General features: G+C 42.0%; 1 protein-coding gene and 1 long non-coding RNA gene across 5 annotated transcripts in view; one reads left to right on the top strand and one right to left on the bottom strand.

Moving 5' to 3' along the window:
• Positions 1 to 5,498, bottom strand: part of SCN4B (sodium voltage-gated channel beta subunit 4) — a 40,362-nt gene extending 34,864 nt beyond the window's left edge. For 2 of the 3 annotated variants that reach the window (XR_011856420.1, XM_072155691.1), the window contains exons 1-2: positions 4,214 to 4,364; positions 3,784 to 3,918 (exon numbers count right to left, since the gene is read on the bottom strand). Coding sequence is in view for 2 of the 3 variants with exons in the window: in XM_072155691.1 (XP_072011792.1) it covers positions 3,784 to 3,856 (73 nt within the window). In the remaining variant the exon portion in view is untranslated. Of the gene's footprint in view, positions 1 to 3,783; positions 3,919 to 4,213; positions 4,365 to 5,470 lie in introns of those variants that run through there. The other variant, XM_072155692.1, reaches the window with a different exon arrangement.
• LOC140134897 (uncharacterized) overlaps positions 5,158 to 20,261 on the top strand; it is a 38,384-nt gene continuing 23,280 nt past the window's right edge. For both annotated transcript variants that reach the window (XR_011856422.1, XR_011856421.1), the window contains exon 1: positions 5,158 to 5,358. This is a non-coding gene — a long non-coding RNA (uncharacterized lncRNA). The remainder of the gene's footprint in view (positions 5,359 to 20,261) is intronic.

The following is a 20,261-nucleotide window of genomic DNA, read 5'->3' as shown; positions in this document are numbered from 1 at the left end:
TGGAGTCTGTATGGATGGAGGACTAGGTGATGTAGGGAGTTTGTATAGATGGAGGACTAGGTGATGTATGGAGTCTGTATAGATGGAGGACAAGGTGATGCAGGGAGTCTGTATAGATGGAGGACTTGGTGATGTAGGGAATCTGTATATATGGAGGACTAGGTGATGTATGGAGTCTGTATAGATGGAGGACTAGGTGATGTATGGAGTCTGTATAGATGGAGGACTTGGTGATGTAGGGAATCTGTATATATGGAGGACTAGGTGATGTATGGAGTCTGTATAGGATGCAGGGAGTCTGTATAGATGGAGGACTTGGTGATGTAGGGAATCTGTATATATGGAGGACTAGGTGATGTATGGAGTCTGTATAGATGGAGGACAAGGTGATGCAGGGAGTCTGTATAGATGGAGGACTTGGTGATGTAGGGAATCTGTATAGATGGAGGACTAGGTGATGTATGGAGTCTATATAGATGGAGGACTAGGTGATGTATGGAGTCTGTATACATGGAGGACTAGGTGATGTATGGAGTCTATATAGATGGAGGACTAGGTGATGTATGGAGTCTGTATAGATGGAGGACTAGGTGATGTATGGAGTCTGTATAGATGGAGGAATAGGTGATGTATGGAGTCTATATAGATGGAGGACTAGGTGATGCAGGGAGTCTGTATAGATGGAGGACTAGGTGATGTATGGAGTCTGTATAGATGGAGGACTAGGTGATGTATGGAGTCTATATAGATGGAGGACTAGGTGATGTATGGAGTCTGTATAGATGGAGGACTAGGTGATGGAGGGAGTCTGTATAGATGGAGGATGAAGTGATGTATGGAGTCTGTATGGATGGAGAACGAAGTGATGTATGGAGTCTTTAGAGATGGAAGATTTGGTGATATATGGAGTCCGTATAGATGGAAGACTAGGTGATGCAGGGAGTCTGTATAGATGGAAGACTAGGTGATGCAGGGAGTCTGTATAGATGGAGGACTAGGTGATGTAGGGAGTCTGTATAGATGGAAGACTAGGTGATGTATGGAGTCTGTATAGATGGAGGACTTGGTGATGCAGGGAGTCTGTATAGATGGAGGACTATGTGATGTATGGAGTCTGTATAGATGGAGGACTTGGTGATGTAGGGAATCTGAATAGATGGAGGACTAGGTGATGTATGGAGTCTGTATAGATGGAAGACTAGGTGATGTATGGAGTCTGTATAGATGGAGGACTAGGTGATGTATGGAGTCTGTATAGATGGAGGACTAGGTGATGTATGGAGTCTGTATAGATGGAGGACTAGGTGATGTATGGAGTCTGTATAGATGGAGGACTTTGTGATGTATGGAGTCTGTATAGATGGAAGACTAGGTGATGTATGGAGTCTGTATAGATGGAGGACTTGGTGATGCAGGGAGTCTGTATAGATGGAAGACTAGGTGATGTATGGAGTCTGTATAGATGGAGGACTTGGTGATGCAGGGAATCTGTATAGATGGAGGACTAGGTGACGCAAGGAGTCTGTATAGATGGAGGACTATGTGATGTATGGAGTCTGTATAGATGGAGGACTTGGTGATGTAGGGAATCTGAATAGATGGAGGACTAGGTGATGTATGGAGTCTGTATAGATGGAGGACTAGGTGATGTATGGAGTCTGTATAGATGGAGGACTAGGTGATGTATGGAGTCTGTATAGATGGAGGACTAGGTGATGTAGGGAGTCTGTATAGATGGAGGACTAGGTGATGTATGGAGTCTGTATAGATGGAGGACTAGGTGATGTATGGAGTCTGTATACATGGAGGACTAGGTGATGTATAAAGTCTATATAGATGGAGGACTAGGTGATGTATGGAGTCTGTATAGATGGAGGACTAGGTGATGTATGGAGTCTGTATAGATGGAGGACTAGGTGATGTATGGAGTCTGTATAGATGGAGGACTAGGTGATGTATGGAGTCTGTATAGATGGAGGACTTTGTGATGTATGGAGTCTGTATAGATGGAGCACTAGGTGATGTATGGAGTCTGTATAGATGGAGGACTAGGTGATGTAGGGAGTCTGTATAGATGGAGGACTAGGTGATGTAGGGAGTCTGTATAGATGGAGGACTAGGTGATGTATGGAGTCTGTATAGATGGAGGACTATGTGATGTATGGAGTCTGTATAGATGGAGGACTAGGTGATGTATGGAGTCTGTATAGATGGAGGACTAGGTGATGTATGGAGTCTATATAGATGGAGGACTAGGTGATGTATGGAGTCTGTATAGATGGAGGACTAGGTGATGTATGGAGTCTGTATAGATGGAGGACTAGGTGATGTATGGAGTCTGTATAGATGGAGGACTAGGTGATGTATGGAGTCTGTATAGATGGAGGACTAGGTGATGTATGGAGTCTATATAGATGGAGGACTAGGTGATGTATGGAGTCTGTATACATGGAGGACTACGTGATGTATGGAGTCTGTATAGATGGAGGACTAGGTGATGTATGGAGTCTGTATAGATGGAGGACTAGGTGATGTATGGAGTCTGTATAGATGGAGGACTAGGTGATGTATGGAGTCTGTATGGATGGAGGACTAGGTGATGTATGGAGTCTGTATAGATGGAGGACTAGGTGATGTATGGAGTCTGTATAGATGGAGGACTAGGTGATGTATGGAGCCTGTATGGATTGAGGAATAGGTGATGCAGGGAGCCTGTATGGATTGAGGAATATGTGATGTATGGAGTCTATATAAATGGAGGACTAGGTGATGTATGGAGTCTGTATAGATGGAGGACTAGGTGATGTATGGAGTCTATATAGATGGAGGACTACGTGATGTATGGAGTCTGTATAGATGGAGGACTAGGTGATGTATGGAGCCTGTATGGATTGAGGAATAGGTGATGCAGGGAGCCTGTATGGATTGAGGAATAGGTGATGCAGGGAGCCTGTATGGATTGAGGAATAGGTGATGTATGGAGTCTATATAAATGGAGGACTAGGTGATGTATGGAGTCTGTATAGGTGGAGGACTAGGTGATGCAGGGAGTCTGTATCGATGGAGGACTAGGACATGCAGGGAGTCTGTATGGATTGAGGACTAGGTGATGCAGGGAGTTTTATAGATGGAGGACTAGGTGATGCAGGGAGTGTGTATGAATTGAGGAATAGGTGATGTAGGGAGTCTGACGGTGAAGAAATCCCCTCCCCTGGGGCTATGGAGACATTGGGCAGGTAGTGGAAATCCCATGATATGTGCCAGATTTGGCGAGTTGCTGACTCAGCTCTGTCATTTTTGGCTCTTACTGCTGAGTCATTGACAGAAGACACAAACAATCTGTTCACTTTGCGTCTTTTTTTATCCCCCCCCCTAAAATGTCCCAGATTTGTACAGAATTTTGCAAGCCCAGCAAAAATGTCAGACCTGCATTATACCAACACAACCCAAGTAACACACACCACACCCTCCGGTAGTTTCTTATTCCTGCAGTCCCCCTGCAGTCACTGTCTGCCATTTAGTGTGTACTGAGGTGAGGATCAAATTTGGATACACTTTGGATACTCCGAAGTAATGAACGTCAGGAGAGCGTTAACATGGGGGGAGTTTATGGGCACAGGCGGCACCTGGCAGCACACTCAGCACTGGCACATGATCATGGCAAGGATGCAATTCTGCATACAACGTAACTTTCCTATCTTCCTAAAGCAAACCCTACAGATACAATATTGCTAAGCAGTAGAATAAGTTATACACCTTATTAAAAGCAATGATGCCACTTACCCACGGTCACAACGAGCCATGACTGACGTATATAGGGGAATAATTCTCGCTCCCACGGGGGTCCCACCGGCATTTTCTATCAGGGGAGTTAAGAAGTTGAGAAGCGAAATACCAGGGAAGAGCCGTGATGATGAGCTGGAAGGAGATAGAAGAGCATTAATACTCTTCATCGTCTCTGTACACTTCTACATGCCCTCGGATAATGAAGAGAATTAGCCGCGCCAATCCAGAGTGGCAAAGGGTAGTAGAGTCATTATCTACCCAAGGCAGGTGATATTCAGTCCCTTAGGACCCTATTAAATGACTCGAATGAGTAAAAAGTGCAATAAACACATAAATCCCAATGAAATAAGATGTGTGAATAATAAATGTATAAGTGCATGTCCTCAGGTGACCCTGACTATATGTCACCAGTACATTGCCCACTTACCTGCTAGTGTTAGGACAGTGTAGGGTGTCTGTGGCTCCCCCCACCTTTTCCCCTCTTCTCCTGTCACCTCTCCTCCTCTCTCTATCCCTGGACTGCTTCCCATGTGCAGATACACTACTGCTGACTTCTCATCTCTGCAGTTTTAATGGGGGAGGAGAGAGTCCTAAGCCCTGCCTCTGCCCCTGTCTGCAGAATCTTCTGTATCAGAGTAGCAGATACTCTCTCCATCGCTATACAATGCAGAGACTTCAATGCAGGCAGTGCTTAGTATACATATATAAGTGCTGCACTGTGCCCATGTCATGTCATCTGCATAACGTCCCACAATCCTCTGGCTTTTACAATATTCTACGTCAATATTTACTATACTCACAATTCTATTTACAAACAAACTTATACCCCCCCACCCCCCAAAAAAAACCATAGATTAATAGATCATCTAATAATAATCTTTATTTATATAGCGCCATCAAATTCCATAGTAGTATGTAGTAAGACTTATCATTAGACAATTAATACAGATGTAGCAGAGCTGAGTCTGTCACATGCGGAAACTGAATTTGTCGTTTTGCAGAACTCCGGCTGTAGATTTACCATAGATCTTATGCGGAGTTACACGACGTGTTCTCCAAGAGTTAAATGACAAAATTCAGCTCTAGCGGTCCAATGCAGGATGGAAAAACTGCAGACAGATTGCTGCAAGACTATTATGGACTCACTATGCAGAATCTAAATGTACATGCTCAGGTCTTTTTGGTGTATCCCCTAATTTTAGCATCAGGGCAGAGTATTAGGAATATATAGGGAAAGATGCAGGGAATGTCATAATAAGGACTGGGCGATGACTATAGATGTAAAGGACAGAGGGAGGGAGGGGGGTTAGCAGCACATGGGACAGGGAGGGGAGGGGGAGAGGAGGAGAGACAGGGAGAAAAGTCCTGGAATCAGATTTTGAAAGAAATGACAGTGAGAGAAGCTGCAGGGACCACATTATAGGGACATGGAGTGGGATAGAACTGTAAGGAGAGTTGGGTTGTTGGGACTTATAAGGAGTATCACAGATTTAGATACATGAGTGTGGTGTACTGAAGACTATTGTCCAGAACAGGAGACAGAAGGACAAGCTGCTAGATCAGAGTCCGGAGGTAAGAGGATCATATTAATATTATTTATTGGTAGGTCATGACCACTAGATGACTAAACTGTATGGCTTCCCATGTGTATAGTAAGGTTATTTGGAGCTATTCAAATACTTACAGTCTGTTCTGCAGGAGGGGAATACAGTACATTGCTCTGTGTAGAATATAGGATTAATGATAGAAACTTCTACTATCAATACTTTATTTCATATATTTCTCCACTATATATAATTATATTATGTTGTTTAGTATAGTAACAAAATAAGTCAATCTTACAAACTTTTGTACGTACTACATAAACAGTTCTATCTCTCTCCAATCCTAACCACCTCCAGTAACAATTATATAGCGATTGTATATGTTATGCATTTATACACAAGCTGGAGATTAAGAATGAATTGGTGTCCATGATGAAGGCAGCAAAATGACTTTGTCGTACTCACTTTGCCAGCGTTGTATATTAATTAGCCCATTTTTAGTCCAATTGATTAAAGTAACAAATACTCTTCATGGTCTACAGCAGTGATGGTGAACCTTTTACAGACCAAGTGCCATAACTAGAATCAAAACCCATTAATCTATAGTAAAGTGCCAACATTGCAATTGAAGCAGTGAATTATTTTTAACAGCTCTACCTCGTCTTTAAATCGGATAAGCGTATTGAGGGCACCAGTACATTGAAAGAAGGAAGGGAAATTCTATTTATCAATGTAGGATCCCTCCAGTGGTTAGAGATTAATATTCATTAATTATTATCTATGTTGGTTTAGGGTCAATATTACAAAGCTATTGATAGCTTTAGGTCACATTTTGACATATATGTATAGGGTTGTGGATTCTGCCAATGAACCTATGATGTAACTCCATGGTTGATATGGATAATAGTATGTCTTATTCTCTTCTTTGTATCAAACAATCCAATAAAAGAATTGGGATGTATATACACTGTATACATACATATACTGTATAAATATATAAATTATCAAAAGGTAAAATTTTTTGCATCCATTCATTTGTTACTTATGTAATTTTGTACCGTTGTATGATGGACAGCTGTATGTCATATGATTCCTCTCCGCCCCCAATCTACATCTTGCCCTGTATGACTGACTTCCTGTGAGCTACAGAATTGCATCAACACCTACAAATCCCTCCTGGTATCTATTAGACCCAATCCTACCCAGCTTGACTCTCTTTCTACTTCAGACTGACAAATTCATCATAGAGAACTGCTATACGTTTAATATTTGCCCTGTAATAAAGCAGGAATCTAACAATATAATAGATATATCAATACAGTGATTCTTTGCAAAATGTCTTTACCTGTACGATCTGTGGGTGCTGGGTGCAGTTTATGCAGTGTATCCTGTGACATGTAGCATCACACTGGCTCCTACTTGTAAGAGCAGATGGAGAGAAACCTATCACAAGATTGAAACTGTATCACACATGAACACACAGAGACTTTACAACACAAGAGAGCACTGATCTGTCACTTGTGGTATTATACAATACAATAGTACTTTATTGATCCCCTGGGGGGAATACTTTTGTACATAGTGTCCCAGCAATTGTTACATACAGTTAGAGAGGCTTAATATAACAGTTCCATACATACACTACAAGAGGCACGTTCTTACATGTTGCTAGTTCCTTGGTTGCATACAAACATAGTTAAAGGACATTATGATACAGCACAATACAAGAACACATTACATTACATATGGGGAAACAATTACAGTACAAAACACAATAGTGATAATAACAAATAGATACAGTCTAGATAGATAGTGCCGCTGCTCATGACCAGCTGGGTACTTAAATGGGGTGACAGGGTGAGTGCCACCCTGGTGCTGCAGGGCAAGGGGTGGGGTAGCCAAAGCCGACGCACAGGTGCTTTTTAAGCGCAGTCACTTGCTCTTGGTCCTATTTAATAGCAGGAAGTAAAGAATGTTGATACTCCACTACTTTGTCTATGTAAAGCCAGTGGTATGATGGGAAATGTAGGTATTGAGAGACACAAAATAACTAGTGTAGTACATAATAGTTACTTTGTAGTATATTTTATTACATACATGTCTTTTTTTACCTTCATCTCCAATGGAGTCATCATTGTTTTTGACTGATAAGGAGAAGAGGCTGTAGAATAACTCCTTACACACCTGGAGAATATGTGACTTGTAAAGATATAGGGCTAGCCATCCGGTAAGGAGCATAGCAACATAAGTAAACTATAAGTACTAAAGCACTATTTAAGTTTTATGCCAGGTAATGCATAAATGAGTAGTAAAGGTGAATGCAAAATAATATATTTGGAAGTAAGTAAGATGTTTCTTTCACTACTTACCAGGCTTCTTTTGTACTCTTTTTTCCTCTTGTGATTTAAGCCCACTGAGGGATAGCAATAAAGTAAGAGGTTTAGAGGGAAAAGAGCAGGTATGCTAAAAAAAATTACAAATCACATATTCTGTACTATTGTTTTATGTAAAGTTTGTTGAAAATTAGAGATAAAGATTTAAATGATAAAATGTATGTCACCTGCAGCTGCCACTAGGGGGAGCTCATCACATAGGTAGTTACATAAGAGTGCATCAGGTTCAAATAGGGAAAACAGGGTGAATTTTGCAGACAAAAGCATTAGCAAAGCATTCAGAAAGCTTCACCAGAGGTCAGAGGGGTCTGTCTGTAACTATGGGTTGTCTGTAAGTCGGGTGTCCTTAAGTAGGGGACCGCCTTTATACAATCTGCTCAGCTCCTTCTGCTCTATAACATGCTGTCTGCAGATAGGACACTATGTACAATCTGCTCAGCTCCTCCTGCTCTAACATGCTGCCTGCAGATAGGACACTATGTACAATCTGCTCAGCTCCTCCTGCTCTATAACATGCTGCCTGCAGATAGGACACTATATACAATCTGCTCAGCTCCTTCCGCTCTATAACTTGCTGCCTGCAGATAGGGCTTTATGTACAATCTGCTCAGCTCCTCCTGCTCTATAACATGCTGTCTGCAGATAGGCCACTATGTAATATCAGCTCAGCTCCTCCTGCTCTATAACATGCTGCCTCCAGATAGGACACTATGTACAATCTGCTCAGCTCCTCCTTCTCTATATCATGTTTCCTGCAGATAGGCCACTATGTACAATCTGCTTAGCTCCTCCTGCTCTATAACATGCTGCCTGCAGATAGGGCACTATGTAGAATATGCTCAGCTCCTCCTGCTCTATAACATGATATCAGTAGACCACATTTTCAGAGACATCAGGCAATGGATTATTCCCTTTTCTTATTTCCTTTTCACACCTTCTGATTAGTAATGTAATGACATGTCTCTTTCCAATGTATTAATTTTCTGCTTTGTTTAAACTAGACAAATAAATAAATATATTTCCATCAATCTAAGTTTTAGAATAAATGTCTGTATTTGTTTCCTTCTAATATCAGGTTCTATTAATGTTGTATCTTCACTGTTGCACAAAGTTCTCTGCCATCTGTTGGCTTTTCCTGCTGTGGACGTTGTATCTGTGATGGTGAGATCCAGTCTGAGTTATATTAAGGTTTCTTAGCTTCCTGTGTGCGAGGCAGATACTGGCACCAGGGGGGACTATATCCTGTGGAGGTGACAATCTGGGAACTGTGCCCACGCACATGCCAGTCCCCTAGCACAGCCTTATCAGGGCACCTGGGGAGGTGGGACCACAGCCAACCTGTCACTGAGATGGTCCTCCAGGTCACACCTCATAGAGGTCACAGAACACAGATAAGTGTCCTCCGAGGGGGAAACACATCATAAACACATTCAACATTTTTGGCTGTTATGGAATACAAGGTTTTATTTTTAGTGTAGTTTCATATATCTGCCCTTAGTCTCTTTAGTTGCTGATGGACAGGGGATTCTCCTCTATTGACTCTATTGAATTTGCAAATGGATTTTCTAGTCCCAAAAATGATTGACCCTTGAGGGGTTTGACCGGAATCATAATAGAGTAATACCCTACTTGGGCACCACTTGTTCCATGTAACTATACTACTACCTGACCAGCATCATACATCATTATCTAGCTAAAGGATTTGTGCTGGGAGTCTATAGGGCTGTGTCCTTGACCGCCCCCCACCCACAGGGCACCCAACATGTGAGTCCCATCTCTCGTCCTACCTTTATCAACACCAAGTTTACAGTAGATTCTTCTCCTTTCCATTTTTTACTTAACGCCTTCTAAAAGTCACAACTTGAATTTAAATTATCGTATGGGGACTTATTTTTTGCATGACGAGCTGTATTAGATGAAGGCACCATGTTATTTGTCTGACAATAGACAGGGACAAGGGAAAATGTTCTTAATGTGGTGAAATTGGTAAAAACCAAGGTGCGTTTTTTTCCAGGTTTTTTTCAATTTAGGGTGTATGGGGAGCTGTGTAAGGGGGAATTTTACAGAGTGAGCTGTAGTTTATTTTGGTACTCATTTGGGAAACGTATGTCGCTTGGATAAACTTATTATTAACAAAATTGTTTCAGATGATTTTTAGGTAACATGGTGAAAATAAACTGAAACATGAGCAATTTTTATTAAGTTTTTTTTTTTTTTTGCTGTTGAACATTAAGACACTGGGATACTAAATGTGTTTTTTTTTTCTTTTTTTTTTATTCATTTTTTAATATTTTTGAGGAAAGGGCAATGATTTGGATCACCCTCAGTGACATTCTGGATGAGGGTGAGGATTGGTTTCCATGTACCCCAAATCTTAGATGCTGAAGTTGCAATGTGTCACAGCATTTTAAAGGTTAACATCCGCATGTAAACACAGCTATTAGGGGCAAGTGACTGTTATATAATATCTGGATCTGGTTCAGTTGTGAAACCTTATGGCTATTTTTGGCAATATGATTTGTATATAGGGAGCCCCACTTAAAGGAAACCTAACACATGAAATTCAACTTGTAAGCTTCAAATACCGAGCACCAGCTCAGGGTGAGGTGGTGCCGGAGCATATTTTCATTACTCTCCTAAACCGCTGTATTGCGGTTTAAACACTTTATTAATCTTTATATGTGAAGCCGCTTTGCCGCATGGTGGAACACGCTCATCGCACCCTGCGCGCAACCGTGCGCCGAGCATCTAAATAGGAAGTAGCAGAGAGCTGGTGACATCATGCGTGCACGGCCGCGCATGTGCGCATGCTCCGAGCGCATACAACGGTGCGGCAAAGCGGCTTCACATAAAAAGATTACTAAAGTGTTTAAACCGCAATACATCGGTTTAGGAGAATAACGAAAATATGCTCCGGCACCAGCTCACCCTGAGCTGGTGCTCATTTCCTTTAAAGATAAACAATGGTCCACATTTACTAAGCTCCGTGCGCCAGTTTTCTGTCGGACTTTGCTTCTTCTTTCTAGTGCAAACTGCTTGCACAGATATTTAAGAAGTGTCTGCACCACATTTGTGTCACACACAACTGTTTTGTGGCGCGGCTGCTCTATACTTCATGCAACACAAATTTCTGCACTGAAGGGGATGTTCCGGTGCTCAGTCGGACCGCGCCACATTTATCAAGCAAAGTCTGACAGAATTGTTTTGCACGCACCATGTTAAAAGTGCACCAAAAAAAAAGTGGTGCACTCTGTCGGAGTAGTGTAGGAGGTGCCAGATTCATGAAGAACGTGCACCAGTAAACCTGAATCTGGCGCCCCCTGCACTATACACAGGACACTGCACGTACTACTCACTGCACTGTTCTTAGTAAATGTGGGCCAATGAGTTTTATCCTCTGCCAGAAAACTTCTTTAATCTCTTAACACAATACACTGTACACAACGTACATACGGGGCCCCCACAGCACAGGCCCTCCTCATACGGGGAAGGCGTGACACAGGCCATTTACAACATTGATCAGTGGTGGCTCATGTATTCAATGTAGCTCACACTGAGCTGTGTAGTATATGGGAGTAGTACAAGCTGTGTAGTATAGTGTAGTCTATGGAGTATCGGTCAAGTACAAGTTAAAAGGAACCTGTCATCAGGAGCCCTTTTCCTGGCTCCCTCGTGTCCCTGTAGAGAATAGTGTGCACATTGCCAAAGAGTTTTTATAGTAAAACTGTCTTTTTCTGGAAAAAAGATAAGTTGGTAAAAGGGCTCCTGATGACATGTTCCCTTTAAAAAGGGAAAGTTCTCAAATTATAACCCCTAGTAATCTTTACACAGTAAAGATCATTTTTAACCCCTTACTTTACCTTATCTGTCTGTAGCTTGTAGAGTACTTTTCTACACACTGCTGCTTGCTAGCAGGAAGTGCCTGTGTCTGAGCTGGTCTTGTAATGCAGGGGGGAGGGGCAGGAGGCAGAGAGCACTGCAGTGTGCAGAAAAGAGAAGCAATTCATGTGAAGAATCTGACCAAAGTCAGAAGATTCATGGTCGTATCCAGGGGCAACCAACATTGTAAATACCAGGACTGATAGAGAGAGGTTGGAATTATATCTGTCAAATGCTGTATTTTTGCTAATAGGGAATGTGTTATTTTGTCATCCGGAGTATATTTAAGAATCTTGTCTTCATGGGAATATCCCTATTAGTATTTGCCCCACGGTAAATAGGTAGCCCAGGCATCTTTCCCCTAGTAGACAGGTAGCCCAGTACACTGCCCCATAGTATGTAGGTAGCCCAGTATACTGAACTATAGTATATTGGTAGCCCAGGCACATTTCCTAGTATAAAGCAGCAGAGGTTAAAAAACTAAAAAAGAATACTCACCTTTCCACACTCCCTGCAACTGGTCCCTCCTCTTCCTGTCCCTGGGTGCAATCTTCCTGTTCTGGTGCCTGGGTCACAGAGTAGAAAGAGTGGATGCTGGGATCTCATCAACGGCGCCTGGGTCACACACAAGGGAGCAGGCAGCGATAACAGCGCCTGCCTGCGTCCAGTGATCAGCGCTGTGTGCGGCTTAGATGATCGCTACTGGGGGTCGGGACAGTGCCCCAGGATGAGAGATGAGGGTGGCGCTGCGCCTTCCCTCGCCTATCCCTCGTTCCAGCCCTGCTCTGGAGTCTCCTGCATATGTCTAGTACAAGTTGCAGTCTATGGAGGATGGGAGTAGTAGAAGCTGTTTACTATAGTGCAGTCTATGGAGGATGGGAGTAGCACAAGTTGTGTAGTATAGTGTAGTCTATGGAGGATGGGAGTAGTACAAGTTGTGTAGTATAGTGCAGTCTATGGAGGATGGGAGTAGTACAAGTTGTGTAGTATAGCGCAGTCTATGTATAATAATTATAGGCTACAAGGTGACTTATGCACCTTGGGACTAATAATCTGCACACAACATATGTTCTAGTGGGAGGAAATCTGGGAGAGTTTCTTGTTGGGAAGGACCTGGGTGTCCTAGCACACCATAGATTAACCCCTTGAAGGAAACCTACCATTTCAAATGGTCGGTGTAAGCTGTAAACACCGAGCACCAGCTTAGGGTGAGCTGGTGCCGGTGCCTAGTTTCGTTAGTGTTAAAACCGCGGTATCGCGGTTTTAACACTTTTTAAACTTTATAGCAGAAGCTGCTTCGGCGCTGCGCGCGACCGTGCGCACGCACGGCTTTATTCTTTGGTTTGGTGCAATCGCGGTGATACCAAATTTATATAGGTTTTATTGTGTTTTAATACATTTTCAAAAATTAAACGAATGTGTACAAAAAAGAAAAAATTTTTTTTGCCATTTCTGAAGCTAATAACTTTTTCATACTTTGGCGCACGGAGCTGTGTGAGGTGTCATTTTTTGCTAAATGTGCAGACCTTTACATTGCTAACATTTTTAGGTCTGTGCGACATTTTGATCATTTTTTATTCCATTATTTATGTGATGTAAAAAGGTGTAAAAGTCGCATTTCGGACATTTGGGCGCCATTTCCCGTCTCGGAGGTCACCGCCGGCCGTAACCGTTTTTATATTTTGATAGATCGGGCATTTTGGGATGCGGCGATACCTAATATGTCTGTGATTTTTACTGTTTATTATGTTTTATATCAGTTCTAGCGAAAGGAGGGTGATTTGAATTTTTAATATTTTATTAATTTTTTTTTATTTTTGAAACTTTTTTTCCCACTATTTCTTAGACCATCTAGGGTACATTAACCCTAGATGGTCAGATTGCTCCTACCATATACTTCAATACTTCTGTATTGCAATATATGGCATTTTTGCAGCTCATTCATTACAATGAGCCACTGGTGATGTTCGGGGGCGCGGCGATCGGAATAAAGCCGCCGTCTTTTAAATGAGGCCGCGACTTTGCCGGCGGCATTGAAAGGGTTAATAGCCGCGATCGGTGCAAGCACCGACCGCGGTTATTAGCGGTGGGGGTTTGCTGCAATATGCAACAACCCCCACCTCTGTATGACCCCTCTTCATACATTCCCTATACCTCTGTGCCGTAGAGCTACGGCGCAGAGCGTTAAGGGGTTAAATAGCAACATGCAATGTCAATCAGCTGCCTCTAAAGCCAGCAAGATCTTGTCATGTATCAAAAGTGGTCTGGACTGTCAGAATATTGATGTGATAATACCACTTTATAAATCTTTGGTTCAGAAACATCTGGAATATGTGGTTCAGTTTCAGGGGTGGATGGCCTGTGAGCCACATGTGTCCTGCAGAGCAGAGTCAATTACGGTCCACACCCACTACCTGACACATATCCTGCATGTGTCACTTCCCTGCTGAGGTCCGCCGGAGTTCACCTTCTTCTTCCAGGTGTATGTAAGTGCATGTCTTGCAACACAATTTAAATGTTAAATCCAGTGCTTAGTCCAAATCAATTGGATTGTCCGATGGCCTGCCCCCCCCCCCCCATTTGTGTCACATGAAAGCCGGCGCGTGCGCCAAAATCCCCTGCTAAATGTGGCACAAATCAGAAATTGACAGAATATCCGAAAATAGTGCAGTCTGCAGACCCTTAGTAACTGAGCCCCATTGTGTGCCATAGGATTACCAACAATTGTCTTCTCTGTCTTCAGTATTGTCTGCTCTAGGGTCTCCAGCATTTTGTCTGCTCTAAGAGGTCTCTCTATCACTATTGTTTGCTCTGGTATCTCTCTATTATTATTGTCTGATCCGGGTCACTTCATTATTATTGCCTGCTCTGGGGTCTCTCCATTATTATAGTTATCTTCTCTGGGGGTCTCCATTTTAATTTTTGTTTGCTCTGGGGAATCAATTTTCAGTGTCTGATCTGGGTTCCCCAATATTATTTGTTGTCTGCTCTGGGGGCTCCAGCAATTGTTTACTCTGAGGTGTCCAGAGATGGACTGCTCGGGGACTCTATGGATGGTCTGCTCTGGGGTTACCAGCAATGGTATGCGCTGGGGCCTCCTGCAATGCTCTTTTCCTTGATCTGTTCTGGTTCCTGCAGCTATTGTCTGTCCTACAGTCTTCTTCCCTCGGGCCGCCAGCAATTGTCTTCTTTTTATCTGATTATTATTCGATTTAATTATTCGATATTATCTTGATTTTATCTGATCGGACATCTCCACTTAGCTCCGGTGTCTCCAGTATTATTACAGTCTTCTCTGGGGTCTCTCCATTATTATAATTATCTGCTCTAGGGCCTCTGTGTTTATTATTGTCTGCTCTGGGGAATCTATGAGTAGTGTCTGCTCTTGAGTCTCCAATATTCATGTCTTCTCTGAGGTCAACACTGTTTTTATTTGTCTGCTCTGTGAGTCTTCAGTATTATTATTGTTGGTTCTGGGGTCTCCAGTATTATTTTTTGGGTTGTTCCCTGTATTTATTATCTGATCTGGCGTCTGCATTACTGTTATTGCCTGGTCTGTATTAGTTATAGGTAAAGTATTTTATGTCTAAAGACACATTTTCTGTTGTACTGTGGTTATTGGTGCATCTAGGATGTTGGTGACTAGTGTAAAGTTGCCCCTTGAAGTTGAGTTGCCCCTAGTCTAAATTACATGGATACTTTTGTAACTTTATAGAATTACTGTTTTTTATGCACTATAAGGCGCACCGGATTATAAGGTGCACCCTCAATAAATGGCTGCTAAAATGTCTAGGTTCATATATAAGGCTCACCGGATTATAAGGCGCACCTGATTATAAGGATGAATGACCAGCAGGTGGCAGACCTGTGCGCAGTACAAGGCAGCTGTTGTCTGTAAGTACGGTTCATATATAAGGCGCACTGGACTATAAGGCGCACGTTTATAGAGAAAATCAAAGGATTTTTTGTGCGCCTTTTAGTCCGAAAAATACTGTATGCTTTGAACCTTGTTTTCGTCTTTAAAATTCCTTGGTGAAACCTGTAGTCACATATAAACCATAATGCGCTACCGTGCAGATCCTATACATAGTCACTGCCTAAGACTAATAGTAGTAGTTGCATCCGTAGAAGATTAGGTTTCAGCAGAATATGGAAAATGGTGTCAGAAGGAATAAATCAAAGCGATGAGTTAGTAAAACTGACAGGAGGATATGATTAGGTTTCCCAATAGCCTAGACATGGCAGAATGATATATATGGTAAATGTGTATAATATGTACATCTACATTCTCTTCCCATATGGCGTAGCTATTAATGTAAATGACAGGTTAACCACTTGCAGGAACATCTGAAAATCTCCATGTATCACTCTGCAGAGACGTTACTAGAGATCTCTGCAGCTGTACGGATATCACACAGATGCAGGAGAGACAGCTGTCAGAGACAACCAGACTCCCTATAGAGAAAGTAGGGGTGCTTTATTACCGCCCAATGCTTCCTGATGGTGGTATATATTGTGCATATAGTTCAGGAAGCAGCAATGTTGCATGCTGCCGCAGCTGGGTGTCTGTAGTTGTTGCTGGGTCTTAGCAGACACAGACTCTGCAGTCTTTGTCATAAAGATATATCTCCAAACTAACTGAGGCTTCTATCCAAGACCCAGGGAAGTCTGCAGTAACATATCTGCTAAAGGTCTCCGGTGACATTATAGGGGCAATTTGTATAATCCCAAATAAATCAACAAATGAATATAAAATGAAAATAAATATGAAATATAAAAAAAGAATAAAAACGAGATATCAGATAGAACCCCGCCCCTGAGGATTCCAAATATTTAGGACTTATATAAAAATAACCATTCCAAATAAAAGGGACACATACATGTGTATTCTATCTGTTATCCATGATTATGAAGACTGCTGTAGTATGCTTTACAGTAGCCTCATGGCCATGGCCGATAGACTCATATAGAGGTCATTGTACAGGGAGGGGAGGAGATAAGCTGTGACATCTATTGTCAGTAGTGATGTAATGATGGGTCAGTGTTATCTATATAGAGGACATTGTACAGGGAGGGGGAGGGGATAAGCTGTGACATCATCTATTGTCAGTAGTGATGTAATGATGGGTCAGTGTTATCTATATAGAGGTCATTGTACAGGGAGGAGGAGGAGATAAGCTGTGACATCATCTATTGTCAGTAGTGATGTAATGATGGGTCAGTGTTATCTATATAGAGGTCATTGTACAGGGAGGAGGAGGAGATAAGCTGTTACATCATCTATTGTCAGTAGTGATGTAATGATGGGTCAGTGTTATCTATATAGAGGTCATTGTACAGGGAGGAGGAGGAGATAAGCTGTGACATCATCTATTGTCAGTAGTGATGTAATGATGTGTCAGTGTTATCTATATAGAGGTCATTGTACAGAAAGGGGGAGGAGATAAGCTGTGACATCATCTATTGTCAGTAGTGATGTAATGATGGGTCAGTGTTATCTATATAGAGGTCATTGTACAGGGAGGAGGAGGAGATAAGCTGTGACATCATCTATTGTCAGTAGTGATGTAATGATGGGTCAGTGTTATCTATATAGAGGTCATTGTACAGGGAGGGGGAGGAGATAAGCTGTGACATCATCTATTGTCAGTAGTGATGTAATGATGGGTCAGTGTTATCTATATAGAGGTCATTATACAGGGAGAGGGAGGAGATAAGCTGTGACATCATCTATTGTCAGTAGTGATGTAATGATGAGTCAGTGTTATCTATCTAGAGGTCATTGTACAGGGAGGGGGAGGAGATAAGCTGTGACATCATCTATTATCAGTAGTGATGTAATGATGGGTCAGTGTTATCTATATAGAGGTCATTGTACAGGGAGGGGGAGGAGATAAGCTGTGACATCATCTATTGTCAGTAGTGATGCAATGATGGGTCACTGTTATCTATATAGAGGTCATTGTACAGGGAGGAGGAGGGGATAAGCTGTGACATCATCTATTGTCAGTAGTGATGTAATGATGGGTCAGTGTTATCTATATAGAGGTCATTGTACAGGGAGGGGGAGATAAGCTGTGACATAATATATTGTCAGTAGTGATGTAATGATGGGTCAGTGTTATCTATATAGAGGACATTGTACAGGGAGGTGGAGGAGATAAGCTGTGACATCATCTATTGTCAGTAGTGATGTAATAATGGGTCAGTGTTATCTATATAGAGGTCATAGTACAGGGAGGGGAGGAGATAAGCTGTGACATTATCTATTGTCAGTAGTGATGTAATGATGGGTCAGTGTTATCTATATAGAGGTCATTGTACAGGGAGGAGGAGATAAGCTGTGACATCATCTATTGTCAGTAGTGATGTAATGATGGGTCAGTGTTATCTATATAGAGGAGATTGTACAGGGAGGTAGAGGAGATAAGCTGTGACATCATCTATTGTCAGTGGTGATGTAATGATGGGTCAGTGTTATCTATATAGAGGACATTGTACAGGGAGGGGGAGGAGATATGCTGTGACATCATCTATTGCCAGTAGTGATGTAATGATGTGTCAGTGTTATCTATATAGAGGTCATTGTACAGGGAGGAGGGGGAGGAGATAAGCTGTGACATCATCTATTGTCAGTAGTGATGTAATGATGGGCCAGTGTTATCTATATAGAAGTCATTGTACAGGGAGGGGGAGGAGATAAGCTGTAACATCATCTACGGTCAGTAGTGATGTAATGATGGGTCAGTGTTATCTTTATAGAGGTCATTGTACAGGGAGGGGGGATCAGTTGTGACATCATCTATTGTCAGTAGTGATGTAATGATGGGTCAGTGTTATCTATATAGAGGTCATTGTACAGGGAGGGGGAGGAGATAAGCTGTGACATCATCTATTGCCAGTAGTGATGTAATGATGGGTTAGTGTTATCTATATAGAGGTAATTATACAGGGAGGGGGAGGAGATAAGCTGTGACATCATCTATTGTCAGTAGTGATGTAATGATGGGTCAGTGTTATCTATATAGTGGTCATTGTACAGGAGGGGGAGGAGATAAGCTATGACATCATCTATTGTCTGTACTGATGTAATGATGGGTTAGTGTTATCTATATAGAGGTAATTATACAGGGAGGGGGAGGAGATAAGCTGTGACATCATCTATTGTCAGTAGTGATGTAATGATGGGTCAGTGTTATCTATATAGTGGTCATTGTACAGGAGGGGGAGGAGATAAGCTATGACATCATCTATTGTCTGTACTGATGTAATGATGGGTCAGTGTTATCTATATAGAGGTAATTATACAGGGAGGGGGAGGAGATAAGCTGTGACATCATCTATTGTCAGTAGTGATGTAATGATGGGTCAGTGTTATCTATATACAGGTCATTGTACAGGAAGGGGGAGGAGATAAGCTGTGACATCATCTATTGTCAGTAGTGATGTAATGATGGGTCAGTCTTATCTATATAGAGGTCATTGTACAGGGAGGAGGAGGAGATAAGCTGTGACATTATCTATTGTCAGTAGTGATGTAGTGATGGGTCAGTGTTATCTATATAGAGGTCATTGTACAGGGGAGGGGAGGAGATAATCTGTGACATCATCTATTGTCAGTAGTGATGTAATGATGGGTCAGTGTTATATATATAGAGGTCATTATACAGGGAGGGGGAGGAGATAAGCCGTGACATCATCTATTGTCAGTAGTGATGTAATGATGGGTCAGTGTTATCTATATAGTGGCCATTGTACAGGAGGGGGAGGAGATAAGCTATGACATCATCTATTGTCTGTACTGATGTAATGATGGGTCAGTGTTATCTATATAGAGGTCATTGTACAGGGAGGAGGAGATAAGCTGTAACATCATCTATTGTCAGTAGTGATGTAATGATGGGTCAGTGTTATCTATATAGTGGTCATTGTACAGGAGGGGGAGGAGATAAGCTATGACATCATCTATTGTCTGTACTGATGTAATGATGGGTCAGTGTTATCTATATAGAGGTAATTATACAGGGAGGGGGAGGAGATAAGCTGTGACATCATCTATTGTTAGTAGTGATGTAATGATGGGTCAGTGTTATCTATATAGAGGTCATTGTACAGGGAGGGGAGGAGATAAGCTGTGACATCATCTATTGTCTGTACTGATGTAATGATGGGTCAGTGTTATCTGTATAGAGGTCATTGTACAGGGAGGGGGAGGAGATAAGCTGTGACATCATCTATAGTCAGTAGTGATGTAATGATGGGTCAGTGGTATCTATATAGAGGTCATTGTACAGGGAAGAGGAGGATATAAGCTGTGACATCATCTATAGTCAGTAGTGATGTAATGATGGGTCAGTGTTATCGATATAGTGGTCATTGTACAGGGAGGGAAGGAGATAAGCTGTGACATCATCTATTGTCAGTAGTGATGTAATGATGAGTCAGTGTTATCTATCTAGAGGTCATTGTACAGGGAGGGGGATGGGATAAGCTGTGACATCATCTATTGTCAGTAGTGATGTAATGATGGGTCAGTGTTATCTGTATAGAGGTCATTGTACAGGGAGGGGGAGGAGATAAGCTGTGACATCATGTATTGTCAGTAGGGATGTAATGATAGGTCAGTGTTATCTGTATAGAGGTCATTGTACAGGGAGGG

This window comes from Engystomops pustulosus, chromosome 6 (assembly GCF_040894005.1).
Source record: "Engystomops pustulosus chromosome 6, aEngPut4.maternal, whole genome shotgun sequence".
Taxonomy (NCBI): Eukaryota; Metazoa; Chordata; class Amphibia; order Anura; family Leptodactylidae; genus Engystomops; species Engystomops pustulosus.
This window is presented reverse-complemented; position numbering and strand designations above follow the sequence as displayed.